The sequence below is a fragment of the Melospiza georgiana genome, chromosome 8 (assembly GCF_028018845.1).
Source record: "Melospiza georgiana isolate bMelGeo1 chromosome 8, bMelGeo1.pri, whole genome shotgun sequence".
NCBI classification, from domain to species: domain Eukaryota; kingdom Metazoa; phylum Chordata; class Aves; order Passeriformes; family Passerellidae; genus Melospiza; species Melospiza georgiana.
Window position 1 is genome coordinate 1,461,685 of NC_080437.1, and position 22,422 is coordinate 1,484,106.

The following is a 22,422-nucleotide window of genomic DNA, read 5'->3' on the forward strand; positions in this document are numbered from 1 at the left end:
AAAAGTGGAAAATGTGGATATAGAGACCAAGCACAACAGCTCCTGACAAAGCAAATACATGCTCATCATAATTGGTTTTAGTTAAAAGACTTTGTTTATACAATGTACCAAACAAAAACCACATTAAAGGCAGATAAAGATAGCACTTTCAAGGTTTCATAAAGGAGAATGGTGGAGTTAGTAGTTCTGTGGGCCTGATTTTGTGCCCTTCATGTATACATCTGCATAATAAAGCAATTCTTTGTAACACAGCTTTTTTGGGAGGGGGACCTGAGAGAAATTCTGCTCTATGCAAGCACTGGGCACTTAAATACTGGTTCTGTCCCCCCAAAACTCACTATAGCTCAGAAAGTGTGTAGGGCTGTGAATGTGGGCTTCACAATTCAAACCCTGTGCTCTGAGTTCTGCCTCTGCCACAAGGAATGTAAGTTCTGTCTTCTCCTTGTAATGTTTATGCTATGGAATTACATCCTGGCTTGAGAGTACCAGGGAATTACATTATGGAGTCATTCCTGAGCTCTCAGGAAAAGCCTCTGCATATTTAAGAAATTAAATGAAGATGTTTGTTAAATTACGTGTGGGAGGTTGAAAAAATGCTGAAAATACTTCTCATAATAAACTGCAGTGTGAATTCCATAAATTGTCCTCTAAGAAAACCACATTACTTCTTCAAATTTCCCCTTGAGCTCCCAGGTCAACAATCACTTTTTAGCTCAAGTGTGTTCCCATTATCAAGCATTTCCAAGTATTTTATCTGTTTTGGGGGGAGATGACGTTTGTGGGCCACACGAGTCAGGAGGCCTTTGGGATGACAGTCTGTACTGTGTGTTAGCCTGAGTGTGTCTGCTTTGGGCAGTATTTCATACCCAGAACTGAGTGAGATATGTCTGAAGAACCTACTTTTATTTTGCCTGCATAAGATCAGTGTTCTTCACCTCTTGATTGCAGCAGAAAGCATTGTGGAGTTAATAACATTTCAAAGGGAAAACATTTTTCTTTTTAAATCGGAGGTCACTTTTCCTGAGAGAGATATGCAGAAAAAATAATCTAGTGCTGGAGAATTTGTTTTCTAAGATTATGGTCAGCTAGGCCAATACCATGTAATCTCTTTATCCTGCATTTGAGTTTTCACTCTGGTGCAATAGTGTTGTGGTCAATAAATACTAAATAACCTCAGCGATGCTGCTGAGAATTAGAACTTCTGTTTACTCACAGCTTAGGTTTAGCCAGCACTGGGGGAGGCTCCTTGGATGGTGATGCTGGCTCTGGTGTTTTCACTGGCTGTCCATTTATCTTCTCGGGGAAGTGGTTGGGTCTGCTTTGGTTGGCGGTGCCAGGTCCATCCTCTGAGGAGGATTCACCGCCCTTCTCATCTTCGGGCAGCTTGAAGTGCACGCGGAGCCCTGCCTTGGAGCTGGACCTGGGCTCGTTGTGGTTCACCAGGACTCCCTCCAGCTTGGGTCTGGGGGCTTGGCTGTGCAGGCTGGAAGGAGCCTGGGGGGCAGCCTGGTGCTCGGTGGCCACAAAGTCGATGGAGCACGTCGTGTGAAGGGCAGCAGTGCTGCTGCTGTCCTCGGGAGCTGGAAGAGGAAAGGTCAGACCTTTGGGATGTGTAAGTGCCAGAAATCACAGTGAAATGAAAGCACTCGCTCTGTCCTTCCAGCTGTTGCACTGGCTTGATTGGCCGTGTTTGTTTGAGAACAAATTCCCTTGAAAAGGGAATATTGTAAAGGTAGAGGGGAAAGGGACACTGCTCCAGTTTGGAAAATCAGTCAGTGGTCTTCAGCCATGTCCCCAGTGAATTATTCCCCTACATCTTTGAAATACAAAGATGTATTTGGTTTTTTGTATTTGTTTTTTCCCCAGAGAATTCCCCCACTTTTTAGTTACGAGGAGCAGTGCCAGAGCTTGAGCTGCGTTGGAGCCAACAGCACACAGCCCAAATCCCAGCTCTGCTGGATTTACCAGGAGCTTCAAAGGACTCACTGGCTCTTACCTTTGACAGTCAGACGAGCTATGCTGGACACTGTGCCATATTTATTGCTTGCAGTACAGGTGAAACTGCCAGAATCTTCTGAAAATACTTCAGCAATAACCAGAGTACAAATCTCCTCTGCAAAGCACCAGAGCAGGGTTAGCACTTGGAGCGAGCATGCAGTGACCAAACACACAGAACCCTGACTGCCTTTGGGGAGATTTCCTTTGGGACTTCCACCTTGCTCACTTTGTTTCTAGCTCCATCAGTATTATCAGTTTTGGCAGCCTTTGTGTGCAGCAGCTGTTATCAGCATTGTCTGCAGCAGCTGGTACCCTCTGTGCTCCAGCATGCCCAATGGAAGCAAAGAACAGGTGTCAGCAGAGTGTGGAAAACATTGGAAAATGTTTTCCTAACGTGAAGTACAGACTTAAAAGAACTGAAAATTTAATTTGGAAAAATATATAGTGTACTCCACACTCTCAGCTCATTTAAATATAGGTATTTTTCATCTCTGATGATTGAAAGATTAATTATAATTGACTGGGAACAATTCAAGTGGAGTCACTCTGTAATGGGGATAAATATAAACCTCATACATATAGCCTGTTGTTTTCAAAAGTACAGATTTGCAGATAGAGGGGTTAGTGCTAACTGTGCTTACAGAAAGTTAACTTTTGACTTCTTTGTGAAGATGACTAAAGGGCACCAAAAATATGCTAGCAAAATTGTACTAGGTAAAACCATATTCCATCTAGAAAAGTCAGTCTGGGTTTATGCCATTCCTGTCTGACCAGGCTGGGCAGCAGTGCCAGCTAATAAATACCTGCTATGATGGGATTTGAAGTCTTTTGGTTTGCCTGAGTAGCTGGGAGGAGGAGGGACAGCAACATCTAAAGTGAATTTAAATGTGGGCTGATAAAATTCCTTCACCTACTCAGTGGCTATTTTTCTACAGTTGTGCAATAGACTTTCCTAAACCCCTACAGGATAAATATTCTATGGGTACTTTTGTACACTTGTACTTGATTGTTTCATGTCATCACCAAGGAAAACCCAAGAGCAACAAAGAGATTGTTTCCTATCAACTATAGGAGAATAATAGTTTATTATAGCAGTATGATAACAGAACTAGTTTAAGGCATTATAGTATCTAGTTTATCATGCTGGCATCTGCCAACCACTGCATGCATGGAAATCCAGATTCCTTCTGAATGAGCAGCAGGTGATGAGGCTGTGACAACTGCACCCAGCTGATTATCCCCTGAAAAGTGCCTCACATTACTCAGCAGTGATGCCAGTGCACAGTAACAGAACGGTGGCACTGCCTTCTGGCAGAGGCTCCATCTTCATATTCCTCACTCTCAGACACAGGCACTTTCTTTCACGACTCTCTTTGGGGTAAAAATGTTTCAGATAGGGCAAGGAGAACACAGAAGTTTGTATTCCATAAGGATTAATACTGGCTTGATAATTTTTTTTTTATTATTTTGCATCTTGACAGGTGCGACTTCTTATTTTTGATGGCAAAGAGCCACGAGGAGAGTGGATCTGTCATGGAGAAATACCCAGAGCTCCAGGGCTCCTGTGCTGCAGCCCTGTGGAGCAGCCCCCATTCTGCCCTGGTCCTTGGCATCGGCAGGCCCAGCCACATTTACAGGATTTGCTGATGCCAGGGGTGGAGCACCTGATGTGCTGCTCTCACATTTCGCCGCTCGGGAGCGCGGGGAATGGCTGACATGGCTGAGCATCTGGTGCAATGTTCCCTGACTGGTAAACTGGGTAAAAATAGCTCAGCTCTACCTCATCTCCTGTGCTTCAGGACCTCAGATGTACAGGGGAGCCTCATACATTCATTTTATTAATCTTTAGCTCGTTTACATCCAGAGGTAAAACTGGGTCTAAGCAAAGTGGAAGCATTTTCTGCAAAAGAGACTGAATTAATTCAAGTTACATGTTTGTGGAACAGCCTACAGTGAAATGTGTGCCACTAGTAGCTACAGAACATGAGGAAAAGAAGAAACTATGTTAATTAAATAACGAAGTTTTATATTTAATATTTTATAAAGTTAAACCACCACATTTATGTAATTAAAAGTTATGAACCTCACCTGGTTCAGCCATAGATCGTGGTTCTAAAGGGAAGAAGAACAGAATTGTTAGATTGAATATAATTATTTTTGCCAATATTTCTTTTTCCTTAAGCACTATATATAATGTTTAACCTTCTAAATAAGATGGAATACTCTTTTTGATCCAATTTTCTGTTTAAGGGGAGGTGAAGACAGCCAGGCCTTTTACTCAATAACATGTCAAAGGCACAGTTGAACAATGTGAACACTTATGAACACTGTTGGGAACTTGGGAATAGGAAATAAATTCTCCAAGTAGCTGGGTGGGGTTTTTTTCCAGTATTGGCACAATTTTATTTTGTCTTGAAGACAATTTCTGAAACTCTGACCCGCATGAAATCAAGATATGATGCACCATTGTTTCACTTAGGTTTAGCTTAGTGTGGTATTTAAGGAATTCCTGTTGAATTTTCACAATTTTAGCATTTCAGTGACTTAGAGAAAATGGCAGATGTTCTGACTGCATTTGAAAATTAAAATTACAGTTGTAAAAAGAAATTCACAGTGTTGCCATGTTAGCAGTTTTGTTGCTTGCCTGTATTTAATTAGACACAATATTTTCACACAAGAAACATACTTTTCTGTAATATCCTAAAATCTGGAGAGTCTTCTATCAGTGTTCCTTCTCTATACCATTCAACCTTTGGGGAAGGAGCTCCTTTCACCCGACATTCAAAAACAACAAGCTGCCCCTCAGAAGCTGAAATATCCTGTAACATCTATTAGAGAAAATGAATAGACAGTCAGTAAATGTCTTAATGGTCTGGATGAAACACTGATTTCACTAAGATTTAATAAAGCCACTTAAACCCTTGAATGGCTTAGGAAAAGCATATTTTTTCCCCTTTTTTTCTTTTTTTTTCTCTTTTTTTTTTTTTTTTTTTTTTTTTGAGAGCTCATTTTTAGTTATCTCTCTTTACAGTTATCTGACCTCTACTTTTCAAATATGTCACAGAAGAAATTACCTTTGTAAATACAGGAGCAGCAATTATAGGTCTTCCATCCAGTCCTTGCAAATAGTTAGTGGGGCTTTGAGCCTGTGGATTGCAAAACATCACAAGATGATGCTGAGGTGTGCAGACATTATTGAATTTATTCACATACAAGAGAAATGTGCTTTTGGAATGACATAAAAGAGATTTTGGTGGATGAATTCCAAAGCAAAATAACTAATGCAATGAACAGAAATTCTGTTGTGGACAGCTGCTGGTGATCTTCCTGGATGGGATAACAGCAGAAATGTTATTAATTTATTGCCTTAATCAGTTCATCATGGCAAGAAAAGCTTTAGCACAGTGTATTGGAACATCTTTTTTTCATACTTCAATAAGGCAAATATATGTTGTCTGCTTGGTCATATTCTTCTTTTAAAACTCCTTAATCTACAAAATAGTTACTGATGTTAATAAGGAAATGTTAAGTCACGTGTGTGACTGCTACTATAATTCTTCTCCTTTGCCAAACCCAAACCTTTTACAGAGGTGGGATGTCAACCTGTTGATCCTACTCAGTGGAGCAGAATGGAATTGTTTTCCTGCAGGGAAACTTTGTTATATGGATCGAGTATTTAATACAGTTTTTTATTTTAGTGTACCGGGAGGTGCCTCAGAGCAGCAGAATTAATGATTCAGTATCTCAGGAAATAGCCAAATTTACACACAGATGGTGCCTTATCAGCCAACAAAATTTAACAGTAGTGATTTTTCAGATAACTATTACCCTTAAGCATCTTCTTTCAAATTGGAAACTGTGTTACTTAGTTCTATTTGTTCTTAGCTCTATTCTCATTGTAATCAAAAGCAAACGTGCATTAGGTCCCCTGTTCAGTATCTGTTCATTGCTTACCACCTAACCCTGGGCTGTAAGCTTTGAAAAGGCACTGGAAAGTGAGAAACTTGTGAACTTTTTGGTTTTAAGTAAGTATGGCACTCTTTCCTACCTGGAAATAATTCACAGCTGTGAATGTGCTGTCAGTTTGCAACAAAAAGCACTCCCAACGCATGGTAATGTTAATTGGAACATGGCAATGTTAATTAGAACATGGCAATGTTAATTAGAACATGGTAATGTTAATTTCCTTTGATGTGGAAAGTAAAATGTTATGTGGCAAACAAGTTTATTTACATATAAAGCAAACATAGCAGTGAAACGCTTCCGCTTAAAGCAAGTTTCATTGGAAGGAAAGGACTTCAAGTGAGCTCTGCATTGAGGGAGAGGAAATCCTGCTGGGCTGGAAGGGGCATGAGGCAGTTTGGGATGGGAGAAGGGCACAACCAGGTGCCCTTCCAGCCTCGGAGCTGCAGGAACACACCTGGATCCTGTGCAGCCCCAGGAACACACCTGGATCCTGTGCAGCCCCAATGAACACACCTGGATCCTGTGCAGCCCCATGAACACACCTGGATCCTGTGCAGCCCCAGGAACACACCTGGATCCTGTGCAGCCCCAAGGAACACACCTGGATCCTGTGCAGCCCAATGAACACACCTGGATCCTGTGCAGCCCCAGGGACACACCTGGATCCTGTGCAGTCCCAGGAACACACCTGGATCCTGTGCAGCCCCAGCCCAATGAACACACCTGGATCCTGTGCAGCCCCAATGAACACACCTGGATCCTGTGCAGATCAATGAACACACCTGGATCCTGTGCAGCCCCAGGGAACACACCTGGATCCTGTGCAGATCAATGAACACACCTGGATCCTGTGCAGCCTCAATGAACACACCTGGATCCTGTGCAGCCCCAATGAACACACCTGGATCCTGTGCTGATCAATGAACACACCTGGATCCTGTGCAGCCCAATGAACACACCTGGATCCTGTGCAGCCCCAGGAACACACCTGGATCCTGTGCAGCCCCAAGGAACACACCTGGATCCTGTGCAGCCCAATGAACACACCTGGATCCTGTGCAGCCCCAATGAACACACCTGGATCCTGTGCAGATCAATGAACACACCTGGATCCTGTGCTGATCAATGAACACACCTGGATCCTGTGCAGCCCCATGAACACACCTGGATCCTGTGCAGCCCAATGAACACACCTGGATCCTGTGCAGCCCCAGGAACACACCTGGATCCTGTGCAGCCCCAGGAACACACCTGGATCCTGTGCAGATCAATGAACACACCTGGATCCTGTGCTGATCAATGAACACACCTGGATCCTGTGCAGCCCAATGAACACACCTGGATCCTGTGCAGATCAATGAACACACCTGGATCCTGTGCAGCCCCAGTGAACACACCTGGATCCTGTGCAGCCCCATGAACACACCTGGATCCTGTGCAGCCCCAGGGAACACACCTGGATCCTGTGCAGCCCAATGAACACACCTGGATCCTGTGCAGATCAGTGAACACACCTGGATCCTGTGCAGCCCCAGGAACACACCTGGATCCTGTGCAGGCCCATGAACACACCTGGATCCTGTGCAGCCTCATGAACACACCTGGATCGTGTGCAGTGTCTGGATGGCTGCCAGGCTCAAAGCAAAGCAAATGCTAGAAAATTTGGGGTTCTCAGTCCCAAACTGCAGAAGAAAGCCTTTATTAAGAGCTCACTTTTAGTCCATGGTGTCCCCCTACCTGGTTAACTGGTGGTGGCACAGTCTGGACCAGGACAGACACGGGCTGGAGCTCAGCTGGTGGGGCCCTGGAGGTTTCTTGGTGCTTGGCTGCAGCTCTGACAGCAGGAGACGCTGCATTCGCAGAGGTGCTGGCTGGCTTTGGTTTGCTGTGGAATATTAACAAGAACAAGTTCTCTGACTGGAGGCCAGAGCTGTGTGTGTGTCCCCGAGTCACACCTGTCTCAGTTCCAGCCTCGCTGCTGGCACTGAGCTCCTCCAGGCTGAGCTGTGCTCTGTAAAGCTGCATTTGGTCAGCCTGCACACCTGGGCACTCTGAGATCTCATTTTTGGCCTGGATTATCCCAGCTGTGGCTTTACCAGCTCACAGCAGCAAGAGAGAGCAATGCTGCTTTCACAGAGGACGCTGCTGCTTTCCATTTTGGGGAGAGCTGGGCCTCTAAGGTAATGCAAATACCACGGTTTGCTTGGATACAGATTCAGTAATCAATTGCTCAAAAATAAAACAGAGACATGCTTTCTGATCAACATATCATCAGTTCTAGTGTGCAGATTGACACCTCTTCACTTTGTGGTTGTTTATATATGGAAATACAAGAGCTGACCCTTTTTGGGGAAATGATGCAGACAGTGAGCAGCTGGTCTTTTTATTCAGTTCGAATTCCCCCCAGAAAATCTAGCCTTCAAAACAGAGGGTGCTTTACTCAGAGTGAAGGTACAGCTGTTGTGATCACTGATTTCTCTTTTGAACTTCTTTTAGCACCTGTTCTCATATGAACTCCCTTTGTTACAGGTGCTCAGATTGGTGTGATGGCAGTGGAAGCTGAGCAGAAATGAAGACATTACACCCAAAACTGGCCTTTCATAGTGTGATCATTTGGGGACAGCCCACTGTGATGTCAGAGCAGCATTCTGAGAAGAAAATTACCTCACAATTTGATGAGGTAAGTGATTCAGAGATGCCATCAAGTGATCAGGATCATGGCCAACCCTACATTGACACCTAATGAGGTGAATTGGGAAAAAAAAATAAAACAAAAAAACCTGCCTGTGACATTTGGACAGGGCTGAGCTGGAATGGAAAACTTCACAACTCATCCAAACTGATTAGCAGTACATCCCAAATCTGAAACTTTCTTAACCTTAAGTTTTATAAAACCCCTAATATTTATCAAAGTCCATGAACCAATTCCATCTGGAGTGCTTTATGACCTTGAAGTTTAAATTGCATACAATAGGATTTGCTGTCAGCCTGAGGTGTTCAGTCAAATACACTGCAAATGTCTTCTCTTTGCATTTTAAAAACTGGCATTTGTAATGAGTGTAATTCTCCTTAGTGGTGGAAAAAACCAAGAGGGTGCATAAATCTATCTGATTAGGGCCTCTTTTATCAGGGACTGGTTGCTTTTGATGTTGAATCTGTGCATACAAAGGAGTTCAAAATAAAAGACTGACTATTTTAGTTTTCAAGCAGTCTGACTCCCTTTCTAGTTCATAGAAGGACTTTGATTCTGAAAGATTTTTAACAGCATTGGATCGAGTTCTAAATCATCAGGGGATGGATTTCAGTTAGGAAAAATAAAGAAATGAATAAATAATATTTCCCAGATTTTAGGTTACACCTGACATATTTTCTTTTTATAATTAAATAGTCTTTCACACCATTTCAGTTCACTCTAGTGCATGTCTATTAATTTCTTCATCTTAAATCTAAATCATCAATCTACCTATATTCTGCCAAAAACCTTGTGTATTTTCATGTGAGAAAGTGTACTGCATTCTTTGTCCAAGTCAGACACTTAAATCAGCATTTAAGCTGAATCTAGTCAAATGCCTTTTGTTTTAGTAAATTAATTTTAGAATTTCAATATTTATGGTAACACCTTTCCTTTTATACTAATATTTAATAGTGAAATTTCGGTTCTTAATCCGAAGTTGAGGACACAAAAGCAAACTGGTGTTTGTTCCATACCATTTGTAAAGCAAACAAGTGCACAAACAAAACCCAACACAACCAATCCAAACTAAACCTAAACAGAATGATAATGTCTTGGCAGCTGCAAGCTGAAATGTCTGCACTTGTGGGGTTTTTACTGTAAGAAATTTGGGAGGTGTAGTTGGTTTTAAACTTACTGATCCATTTCGTCCTTGGTGATTTCACCTTCAGAGTCAGAAGAAGAGATGCCTGTGAAAAAATAAAAATAAATCATTTAGCAGAGAGGTTTTGAGTTTCTCTCTGAATGGTACAAACCTTCATTCAGCTTTGCTGTAGCCCACTCCAGCACCCACCTTGGCCCCTGCCTTGTAAATCCCTGCCAAGCACAGACATCTCCCTCTGATCAGGGCAGGGCAGATGCTGAAAAAGGGATTTGTCCTTTCCCTGTCAACTTAGAGCCATGGAAGGAGAATAGCAGCAAAACTAAATTCATCTTTTGGGCATTGCTTTAATTTGTGAATGGCCCCACTGTGCTCAGTGATGGTGCCCATGGTATGCTTCTCTGAGAGAAAAAGAAAAAAAATTCTATGTGTTTATTTTAAGTTTGTAGTCATGCTAGCACAATAATGGATTCAATCTCAAATCTTACCCAAGAAAGTGTAAAAAGAAATATTATACATAGACCACTCTTAGGTCTACTATGTACAGTAAAAAGCATAAGGAGAAAGCAAGGACACCTAAACCTGCAAATATATATTCTGTTTGATTTACAGCATCTACTGGGCAAGGAGAATATAAAACTGATGGCATATTTATTTTGGTTACAAGGTCCCAAGAAAGAGTTAAGAGGAAGCTGTCCCACATTCAATTTGCAATAATGACTGTAGGGAAAAGGGATTAATAAGAATTAGACACAAAGTTTAGTTTCTTACACTTCTGTAGAGTTCCACAGACAAAAAATACAAGGTAGTTTCAGAATCTGAGTATTTTTAGACTTGAATCTTGCAGTGAGATACATAAAACCTCTGGGAAGTAACACAATAAAATGTAAGGGCTGGTCCCTTGTCTGAAGAGTATTTTACAGGAAAATAATAATGATTTTGGTAACGATGGAAAGTGTTGACTCCTGCCATGGCTTTTTAATGACAAAACTATCACAGTCAGCAAACAAGGCACCTAATTATATCTTAGTTTCAACCATCAGTTTGTGGATTACCAGCTGTGTGATTACCTTCTATGTAAATCTCTGCAGAGGTGGAGTCAGTTCCATAGATGTTGGAGGCGAAGCACGAGTAGCGCCCCGTGTCCTCCTCAAAGGCCTCAACAATGACCAGGGAGTGTCGCTCTCCTGCCTGGATGATCTGGATGTCTGGTGAGTTCTCAAGCTCCTTCCCTTCACAGTACCACCTGCAAGGCAAAAAGAAATTGTTCTTCAACGCAAACAAGTTGGTGATAATGTCTGAAGTCTTTCTGATGGTTAAAATTGGTAGGTCTAGCCTGGAGATTCTGACAGAGTACTGCAGGTAAGTATTGAATCAACAGTCATAGGAATAAAACATGGATGATTTTCATAATAGTCAATAAAGAGTGAAGGAGCTCTGAATTTGGAACACTGTCAATCCAGCTCTGAATTTCTCTTGAGGTACAATCAGATCCGTGTAGTGGCTCAACGTGCAGCAAAAATCACCTAACTCTAAGTTAACAAATATCCCTCAAACTTTGTTTCTTAAGTTCATGTTAATTCAGAATGTGACTGAAATTTGTCTTTGTTTGGTGATATATTTAACACAATCTGCTTTTTATAAAAGATGGCAGAAGTGTATCACGAGGTGAGAGGGTTGATCTGTTCAGGAGGGAGAGCAGCACTGATGGATGCTGGTTGCAAGGCACAACAGAGGCACACAAAGCAGGTGGGTCTGCAGAAACAGATTCAAATTAAATCTAGGCTTTATAAAGAAGATGAAGTGCTGTGTATCAAGATCCAGAGTTCAATGTTCGAGATAATATTCAGAAATACCTGTAATTATAGATAACTAGCTGAATTTGAAAAGCCAGACTTGAGTGCATTCATCTTCACTGTAACTTTTCTAATGAAGATGGATAGATGGATAGATGGATAGATGGATAGATAGATAGATAGATAGATAGATAGATAGATAGATAGATAGATAGATAGATATAGATAGATATAAATGCCACTAAAGTATTTGTATTTTCTTACTGTGACTATCTTAATTACATGTGATTAGCTACTGCATCTGCTGCATGTGAGGGTGGGGGCTGTCATACTGGCAATATATTTTATTCAATTGAGTTGAAAAATTATTAATAATTTCATCCATCTTTTATGGTACCTTGGTAAAAGAACCTGTCAACATTTGAGTGGTACTACAGAAAATAAGATTTTTGTGGAAAGGATAAGGATAGGTTTTTAAGTAAAAAGTTGTAATAATGAATACCTCCTGTCTTACACTATGAGGCACTTTAATACATTTCCATCTCAGATATTTTCAGAAAACATGAATAAATTTTTTTGATGAGTCGGTTGCAGAACTTTTTAAAAACTTTGTGCTACAAATTAAGCATGAAGAAAACACCAAATTAATATATTGAAAAAAAACCTCTAAGCAGTCCATAGCAGCAGAAACCCAGAATATAACTGAAGTAAAACACAGAACTGAGGAAGGAGCCTCAAGGGGTGCCTGAGGTATGGAGGAACACAGATCTAGCACTAAATGCTGATTGTGTAGCTGAGCAGAAGAGCAGGCCCTGTTTGTGCCCATGAGTCTGAGCCATCCAACTCAGCTTTCTCACAGCACACAGGGAATTCCTGCATTTCACTCACCCCAGTTTGCTGCTTCCCAAACCCCAGTGGAGATGCTGAAGCTGCAGAGAGTTTTCTCTGGCCACCAACCAAACCTCTGGAGGCTGCAGAGCCAGCTGTGCTCCCACAGGAGGGAGCAGTGCCAGCAGCACAGATCCAGGGGTGCCAGGTGAGCTGGCACAGGTGGGAGGAGGAGGAGGAGGAAGACCCTGGGGGTTGTGGCTCAGACCACAGACCCACCTCACCCAGCAAGCTCTGCTGGCACTGGCCCAGAGTGACACTGAGGGAAAAAACAGCAAAATGAGCTGTACATGTGTGTATATTCTATGTATGCGTGTACATTCTATACATGTGTGTATATCTGTACATGTGTGTATATTCTATGAATGTGTGTACATTCTATACATGTGTGTATATCTATACATGTGTGTATCTCTATACATGTGTGTACATTCTATACATGTGTGTATATCTATATCTATACATGTGTGTATCTCTATACATGTGTGTACATTCTATACATGTGTGCATATTCTATACATGTGTGTATAATCTACCCCTGTGTGCATATTCTATACCTGTGTGCATATTCTATACATGTGTGTACATTCTATACATGTGTGTATATCTATACATGTGTGCATATTCTATACATGTACATACATTCTATATCTGTACCTTCTATACATGTGTGTATATTCTATACATGTGTGTACATTCTATACATGCGTGCATAGAACATTCTATACACGTGTGTATATTCTTACATGTGTGCATATTCTTACATGGGTGTACATTTTATACATGTGTGCACATTCTTACATGTTGCATATTCTATATATGTGTGCATAATCTACCCCTGTGTGCATATTCTATACCTGTGTGTATATTCTACACATGTGTGCACATTCTATACATGTGCGCATATAATATTCTATACATGTGTGTACATTCTGTACATGTGTGCATATTCTATATCTGTGTGTACATTCTATACATGTGTGTACATTCTGTACATGTGTGTACATTCTGTACATGTGTGCATAGAATATTCTATGCTTGTGTGTACATTCTATACATGTGTGTACATTCTGTACATGTGTGCATATTCTATACATGGGTGTAAATTCTATACATGTGTGCATATTCTATATCTGTGTGTACATTCTATACATGTGTGTACATTCTGTACATGTGTGCATAGAATATTCTATACATGTGTGTACATTCTATACATGTGTGTACATTCTGTACATGTGTGCATATTCTATACATGGGTGTAAATTCTATACATGTGTGCATATTCTATACATGTGTGTACATTCTGTACATGTGTGCATAGAATATTCTATACATGTGTGCACATTCTATACATGTGTGTACATTCTGTACATGTGTGCATAGAATATTCTATACATGTGTGTACATTCTATACATGTGTGCACATTCTATACATGTGTGTACATTCTGTACATGTGTGCATATTCTATACATGGGTGTAAATTCTATACATGTGTGCATATTCTATCCCTGTGTGTATATTTTATACATGTGTGTACATTCTATAGCTGTGTGTATATTCTACACCTGTGTGTACACTCTATACATGTGTGTATATTCTACACCTGGGTGTATATTCACTCATTGCCCCGGAGTGTGTAACCAGTCTCTTTAACTTCTTCCCCAAGGTGTGAAGCAGCACTTAAAAACACTTCTAAAAATGTGAAATCACTGGTCTTAAAATCATAATTTATGAACTACCTCTCCCTTTAAGAATTTAATGGTCACAGTACCATTACCATTATTTTCCAATAGATTAGACTGTATGGTTCCTTGCTAACATTTATTTTGAAAATACAAATCTTTATTTATGTTATCTTTATTTTGAAACTATTGGTTTGCCTTTTCATTCAAAATTCCTTTCTTTTAAAAATAATTATCTTTCTACCTTCTTCTGATCATCTTTTAGTGGTCACACTCTGTCACAGTTCTGTCAGATCCTCTAAAACAAAACCCTTCAAACAGAAGGAGCAGCTACACCTATTTTAAACTTCGCCCATGATGGCTTGCCCAAACCTGGAATTTTTACCACTAATACTTGGATACAAAGGGTTTTTTTTTTTTGACAGGTTCCTCAGAAGTGAGGATCACATTTTTCTTTCTGTTCAGTGCTGTCCTCACACAGGTACAGACACCGTAACTCATAGCTGGGATCCAGGGCAGAAACCTCCCCTGCCTGGGATAGAGGAACAACTCCACCAGGGGCAAGCAGAGGAAATGTTTACAGCCCCAAGGGAGAACCATGGTAATGTGCATTACAGGGTCCATTGAAAATATCCTGTGACATTTATTAGTGCCTTTTCAAGGTCCAGACTTGGGAATTACATAGGATTCCTGTGATACTGAAGAGAGAATTTTTAAAAATTCTGTTTACATTATGGTTTATTCTACTGTTGTTCTCAAGAGCTGCAGTTGGTGATCACTGAAAATGGTCACATTACCAGGAGAGAAGGTCCATGCAGTTGTGTGACCGCAGGCACAAATTTGGTATGTGAATGTACAAGTTGCCTTTTAGGTGTGTAATTCATGTAGGCAACTGTGTACTTTGGGACATGAGTCATGGCACTTACTCATGTCTTTTTATATTCCCACCCCATGCCTCTTCCTTATATTGTAGCCTTGTTTGAGTGTGTGAGCCCTGGCAGACATCAATAAGCATTCAGGAGAATACCCATGCTCTAGAATTTGATTTCATTTCCAGCAGCACCTTTCAGAACATTAAAATAACTTGCATTCTACAGTGATATTATATTTTTGTGTCCACTTAAATGTGTTTCCTTAGCGAAGTGGCACATTGGGCAAAACACATGACACAAAATGCTGTGATATAATTGCCATTAAGGTAGAACTCACTGTGTTACTGATCAGCTTTTCCAATTAACCTGTTGTGCTTGTGCAGAGTTAAGTCTGTATTGTCCTTTTGTGAGGCACAATTTAATTTTCCTACAAGCAAATTTTAAAACACCATGTAAGCTAATCTTTACACTTCCCTTGTTAGTATACAAGTATTATATTCCTTAAGTAGACTCAAACTGTGAATTGAGTTAATTGGGGTTTTCGCAGTTATTTTTTCCTTTGGTTAGTCCCAAATTTGCAGCATCAGTAATTTAAAACTTCAGGAATAAACCTGTGTTTAGTTCTCTGTGCAGTGTGTTCTGCAGTGACTCTTTTCAGCACAATGTTCAAGTATTTTGAGATTAAGTTGGAAAGAGGAGCATGTTGTGTGGATGCTGTCTGGTTGTAATGCTGATAAATCAGAACCAGTGGTCTCCTGTGAAGTTAAGCTTCATGGAAACCTTTGGGGTGGTGTAGCTACTCCTTCCTTGCTCACATTTGGTTTTACACTTGCCATGAGAACACTGTACGTGGTGGCAATGAAATGTCAGCCCCAGCAGCCCTGGCCCTGAGCTACGTGCCATGGCTGAGCACAGAGCTCTGCACTGACATTTCATCCCTGCCGTGGATTGCAGGGAGAGCTTCCTCCTGCAAGGGAGGCTCACATTCAGCACAGCACTGCCATCCCCGTGCCAAATTCATCCCAGATCCTCATCCACTCACTTGACTGCAGCTGAATGTAAGAGGAGTTTGGCTATAGACAGAGCACTAAAACAGAAATGCTTTCATTTGGCAGCCGGGGAGAAAAATCTTAATTAATCTTGCAGGGTTTCAGAGTTTCTAAAAATCTGTGATTACTTGCAGGTCTGGTCTCCTCAAACAAAGCAGCGTAAAATGCAGCTTTTAGGCTTTGTATGCCTATGTTAAAGAATGTTTTCATAGAAACCTTATGACATACAGCCTGTTTTTAGAACATTAAATCCTCATGACACTTCCAGCATAGCTGTGTATGCCAAACCATGCAATGTGATTCATCAGTAAAATTAACCTGAGAGTGATGTGCCAAACAGTTTGGAAAAATGTAGGCACCTCTGAACTTGAGGGAAAAAGGAGTGCTCTCCTCACAGAGGGGAGTAAATGTCACACCTACCATTACTCATAGAAGGAGCATGAGAAGGAGGTCATCAAACACTTTGGAAGTACACCCTGCATTTCTCTCGAGGTTTGTTTCTAGCCCACAGTGCAGCCAGAGCGAAGCAACCAGCAGGAATTGCAGCAGTGCTCTGTAACTGCCAGCTGAGGTTGGAGCTAGCTGAGGCACACATCCTGTGCTGTCACACTGAAAAATGAGTCACTTCTCACACACATTTCTGGACAGGCTGGCCAAATGAGCTTCCTCTGAACTGTGGGCTCGTTGCACTAAGGCTGAGTTACCTTTAAGAACATTTGGGCAGGTCTCTCTGAATTCAGCCCAGAGGACTTGGCTTTCCATGCCCTGGTGTTTCAGATCAGTTCCCCAGTTCTTCCCCTGCTCCACCATCCAGTTTTCTTTCCCTCAGTGAGCCCTTGTGCTGGATAGTTATGTACCACACCTGTAATGCTTTATCATTGCCATGCTTTGGTTATTTGATGAATAACCAAAATGGTATTTTGACCCTGATCCATCACAAATGTCATTTACACCATCTTTTACATCAATTTGGTTTAGTACTATCTTGCTTTCAAACATGGTATCTGCCCTTCATATTTTCCAGTCCTTTCTATCCCTGTGATCAGCTTCTTTCTAAATATCCTGTCTCTAATTTCTCTCTTGTAATCCCCATTACATCAGTCTGCTCCTGGTGTTGACTGATTAACTGCATTGCAGAGCTTGCTGAATCCTGTTCTTGTTTCACAGTGCTCTGGGTTCCCACAGTGACTCCCACTTTGTCATTGTGTCTAATATATGCATTTAAGGCACTTGGGCTCCCTTTCTGTGCTTCAGAAGTCCATTTCAAGTCAAAGGTCATTGAGATTTCTTTCAGCAGTTTGCTCCCTTGCCAGTTGGTCCTTTCCAGGGACTCTGATTTTTTTTATTTCTTTTACCTATTCAAATCCTTCTGTCCTTGCCCAGCTCCACAGACTCTGAACTCACCATAAAGCTTGGAAAACTCTTACCCTCCAAGCAAGACATTTGGCAATTCTGAGCAGAGTTCTGCTCACAGTCCCACAACTATGGCCAGCAAGATGCCTACCTCACTCGTTCAGAAGCAGATTAAAAATAAGCACTATTTTTAGGGAATAAACCCCACATTCTTCTGGTCCCCATGATTGATGGCACACAAACCCCAAAGTACAGTCTGGTTTCTGGTTTCCTTGTGCTGCAGCAGTGACTAACAAGGCCACCACACATGGAAGCATGTGAATATTTATCACTCAGCCAAGTGACAATTTTTGCACCTTCTGCACAGTGGTGGAGGTGAAAGGATCTTTGAGGAACATGACAAAGTTTTGTTAATAAATAATTATGATCAGGAAACTCTTCCAGCAGCTAACATTCCCAGCTTTCTCCTTCATATAGCACATACATACACACACAAACACAAGGGAGAGAGAGTTCAGAGTTCCCTCCTTGTGACTTATCTTTTATTTTTTTAGTTAAAATTGTGAAACTGAAAGCTGAGTCTGATCTTTTTCTTAAGCTGTAACTGCTTGGGACTAACTTTCCCTAGGGGATTTCTTTCTCCCTGTCCCTCATTTCCTGTATCTGATGGATACTTCTTCTACAGAGGTGTAGTAGCTCCTGTACTGAATGGTATTCACATAAGTCACTTATGCAATTAATCAAAATTAACAAAATCAAATGTTGAAATAGAAATTTCAACTAAAAACCATCAGGATTGTTGGGGCACAAATGGACCCAAGTCACAAAGATATCCATCCTCCATTTCTGTGTGGGATCAGTGGTTCCTGAATGGGGTGTGCAGGCATTCTGCTCAGCCCTGGGTATCTGCAGCATGAGCCATCACTCCTGGCTTCTCCAATCTGCCCTCGTGAGCCTTCGGTGACTCCACAGTGTCAGCTTCTAATTCTGGGGGTTGTTAAACACCTAAACTTGGCTGACATGAGCACCTTGTCACTTTTATGTATGTCAACAGCACAGACATGACTGCTGGGATAAGGACAGCGCTGTGGCCTTCTGGAAAAACACCTGAATTGAATATTTTCTGGTGGACTAGCAATTGTGACAAGTCTATGAACAAGCAATTCAGTGTTCACCTGTTCTGAGTATGAAGAAAGCCAGACTGAGTTTGTGTACAGGTTCAGATCCACAAGAGAAGATGATTTCACTTGTTGTCTTTGCATGATAAGCTATGAATGATAAAAGGGGGAAAATAATTCCTGACTTCCAGGGATCCTACTGACATTTTTATTATCAAAAGGATTTATCAAGGCAAGTGCCTGGAGAAATAAGCAAAAGAAGTGTTCAGAGTCTTGCTTTGTAAGCAGAGAGTGACCCTAATATCTAGGGGATATGTTTGTTTTCTGTTAAAAAAAAAAAAAAACCACCTTAATTTCTGGCACTGTTTTCTCTTTTTGTCAGACTCCTCTATGAGTTTATGGGCTGAACACAATACAACATTTGTAATGGCTCCACCATGGGAATGCCTCTAAACTGTTAATAAGAGCAGTGAGTTTAGACTGGAACATAGTAGAAATAATATTCTTCCCAAGCAAGGTATTCCCCACTCGCACACACCTACCATTACAGAAATACAAAATGACAAGTGCAGAATGTGTTTACCTGACTTCAGGTGCTGGGATTCCTACCACAATGCAGTCCAATTGCACTTTGGATCCCTCAGGAACTTCCCTGCTCTTCAGTTTTTGAGTAAAGCGTGGTGGCTGTCCAAGGGGCTCATCAGAATACACAGAGGCAGATTCTGACTCTGCTTTCAGCTCTGCACTTGTTAATTGACTGAGAGATTCCAGGTGTGCTGCCTGTTGATCATCTATTTGTTCCAAAGCTTTCTCTGCTTTGTTTTCCAAGTCTTGAGGTGTTGGAATGGAAAGCCTTTCTCTGTTTTCTGATGTGAGAGACGGGTTAGAGCTGCCTTTTTGAGCAGACTTGTTCTTGGACTCAATTTTGCTCTTGTAGTTTTTGCACGTTCGGGGCCGTATTCTTTCTGAGTTGTGGGCTTTGAAAAGTGACGAGAGCTCCTCGATGAAATCCGCTGCCTTGTTCAGGAACTCCTTTTTGGATTCTGATTCGGAAGGGAGGTGGTGTTTCTTTAGGTCCTGGGAGCTCCCTTTGGACCCCTTTGTGTTTCTGACGTGTTCCTGACAGAAGTTGGAGGGCAGGCCATTGTCTGCAGTTTTCAGAGCCGCGGGCTGGGCCATCGCTTTGTGCTTCCCCGTGGTGTTCAGCTGCTCTGGGGGGCACTGTGAGTGTGCCTGAAGCTCATCCTGCTTCGTTTCCAGCGGGCTCTGGTCAATAGCTTGCCTTGCCAGGTTTACGCTTTCATCGAGCTCTTCTTGGCTCAAAAAGGCAGACAGATCTGGGAGGTCATCTTGGGCAGCTACCTCATCTGAATCACCAGAAGCATTGCCATAGTGGAAATTGTGAGAAACTGGCTCTGACCTGCTTCTTTCACTCCTCCCTTGGTGCTTGGTTTCTGCTAAATAGCTCTCTCTCAGAAGCTGAGATATTGAAGTGGAGGTTTCTAAACTGTCGTCTTGCATGCTGCCAACAAAAAGGACAAACAGGACCACGCCTTATCAATAGCAATTACTTTGATTGAACACAATGACAGGCTTCTGGAAAGCAGAACACAACGTTTTCAAACTGCATCTGTGTGCTGAATACTTGGGGGCACTTGTAGTACTTGAAGCATAAGGATGGCCTTGTGTTAAAGGCTCCTTCTGCCTTCAGCCAGCAAAGTTCATCCTTCATCACTTTCCACTGTCAGTGACCTCACATAAAACAACTGAGAGTGGGGTGTTTTCTACTCTGTTCAAGGCAAAACTTCAACTACAGAGCTATTAACCGAGTTTCAATGTCAAATCTTCATCATTGCTGACGTGTGTTGCTCAGCTAAGAAACAATCTCACCAGATTAGATGAAGTGTTGGATATTTCAGGGACTGAAAGTTGTTGAGAATAACAGTACTTTAAAGCGAAGTAAATTTAGCTTGAAAAGCACTGAAGGAGTAAGTAAATGAACCCTCAAAATCATAAGATGGATGTGAGGAGGAAGGAAAAAGAACTAAAATATTCTATAATGACAATTTTTCTTGCACTATAGGAAGGTATAATGGTGCTAAATGTTCCACAGCTTCTTAAATCCAGCCTTATTTCTCATAAGCTATTTAAAGTAAGTAGAGAACTATGCCATTATTTATTGAAAGTAAGTAGAGAACTGTGTCATTATTTGAGGCAAACATAATTTGTACTACAGGGCTTTCAGAATCATGTTCTTAGGCCGTCCTGATTCTGAAAAAATGTACCACATGAGATGAGAGCATCAGGAAGCCAAACTTAACTTGCATGCCTGGTAAGCAAAGCTAAAGCATCCCCTTTGATACTTGAACAAGTGTAACTGTGTGGGGTTCTCCCTTTATTTACATGAGCCACGGTGAGTGCAGAGGGATTCAGACACCCTGATAACACCCTCCTCTTCTGGTGCCCTAAATAGGGAGACAAATGAGTACTCTGAGTACAGATCCAGGGAGATCATGAGCACTGAGAGAGCCGATTGCTCCCAGGTACTGAAACAAGTGCAGGACTGGTCCCTGGATCTGTCTCTCAGATTATGCAGTGCTCATGATCTCCCTGGATCTGTGTCTCAGATTATGCAGTGGTCATGATCTCTCTGGATCTGTGTCTCAGGCTGTGCAGTGCTCATTATCTCCCTGGATCTGTCTCTCAGATAATGCAGTGCTCATTATCTCCCTGGATCTGTTTCTCAGATAATGCAGTGCTCATTATCCCCTGGATCTGTCTCTCAGTGCTCATGATCTCCCTGGATCTGTGTCTCAGATTATGCAGTGCTCATGATCTCTCTGGATCTGTCTCTCAGTCTGTGCAGTGCTCATTATCTCCCTGGATCTGTCTCAGATAATGCAGTGCTCATTATCTCCCTGGATCTGTCTCTCAGTTCTCATTATCCCCCTGGTTCTGCCTCTCAGTGCTCATGATCTCCCTGGATCTGTCTCTCAGTGCTCATTATCTCCCTCCTGCTTAATTTATGGTGTGGCAAACCTTGCTGCAGTGGTTTCAGGTGTTCCTGCCCCAAGCTGTGTGGTTTGTCACCCTGCAGAAGGTTCTGTTCCTGTCCTGACATCAAGAGAACATCCGTGCCTCAACATTGGCCATCTCCATTCACAGCTTTGAGTAGCAGCTGAAGTGACCAGGGAAGGGAAAGTTAAAAAGGAATTGCTGCTGGGAAAGGCTTTGGGCTTTCTAGTGGGACAGTTGTCCCTGGAAAAGGGATGCTTAAGAACAAATGAAGTGGTAATGTCTCATACTGCTGCAGTATTTCTTCCAGGAATGTGAGTGCCAGCCCTTATTCCTTATTTACAAAAAGGAAGATTTCAATTTAAACTGTTTCTATTCTTCTTCAATGAATGGACACCCAGCTATCATAATCTGATGTGCATTTTGAGACCTTAATCCCTCTGCTTGAGGCAAGTTTCTTAATACTGAAATCCTCTTCCTTATGTAAACATTGGGCATTTTATATTTATTGATTTTGCTTTATTTTCATAGTATTAAACAAAGAAAATCACTAAGACTACAGAGGCACCCGATCAAAATATTGCTAAATTTGTAGCTGGAAATAAAATGCCATATAAATTGCAGGCTTTTAGCACACCATGGAGTCCCTGCACTGAGCCAGCTCTGTGATACCCACTGAACACTTGGCATTCCATTATCTGGAGCAGTGTTTCAGCGGAGCTCTGGCACACAGAGAACACTGATTTGGGAATCCCACACGAGATAATATCGTGAGCTGTTTCATGACTGCACAGAGTTTATTATTTAACCTCTTAAGAGTACAAAGAGTTCTCCATGAGGCTTAAAGCTCC

The 22,422-nt window shown here is 41.7% G+C and overlaps 1 protein-coding gene across 1 annotated transcript in view; it reads right to left on the reverse strand.

The window, feature by feature from the left end:
• Window positions 1-20,077, reverse strand: part of MYPN (myopalladin) — a 43,229-nt gene extending 23,152 nt beyond the window's left edge. The window contains exons 1-9 of the mRNA XM_058029288.1: window positions 19,140-20,077; window positions 10,868-11,043; window positions 9,834-9,885; window positions 7,702-7,849; window positions 5,073-5,144; window positions 4,685-4,826; window positions 4,087-4,110; window positions 1,997-2,113; window positions 1,214-1,580 (exon numbers count right to left, since the gene is read on the reverse strand). Of these exons, the coding sequence (XP_057885271.1) occupies window positions 1,214-1,580; window positions 1,997-2,113; window positions 4,087-4,110; window positions 4,685-4,826; window positions 5,073-5,144; window positions 7,702-7,849; window positions 9,834-9,885; window positions 10,868-11,043; window positions 19,140-20,077 (2,036 nt within the window). The remainder of the gene's footprint in view (window positions 1-1,213; window positions 1,581-1,996; window positions 2,114-4,086; window positions 4,111-4,684; window positions 4,827-5,072; window positions 5,145-7,701; window positions 7,850-9,833; window positions 9,886-10,867; window positions 11,044-19,139) is intronic.
• Window positions 20,078-22,422: the final 2,345 nt, after the last annotated feature.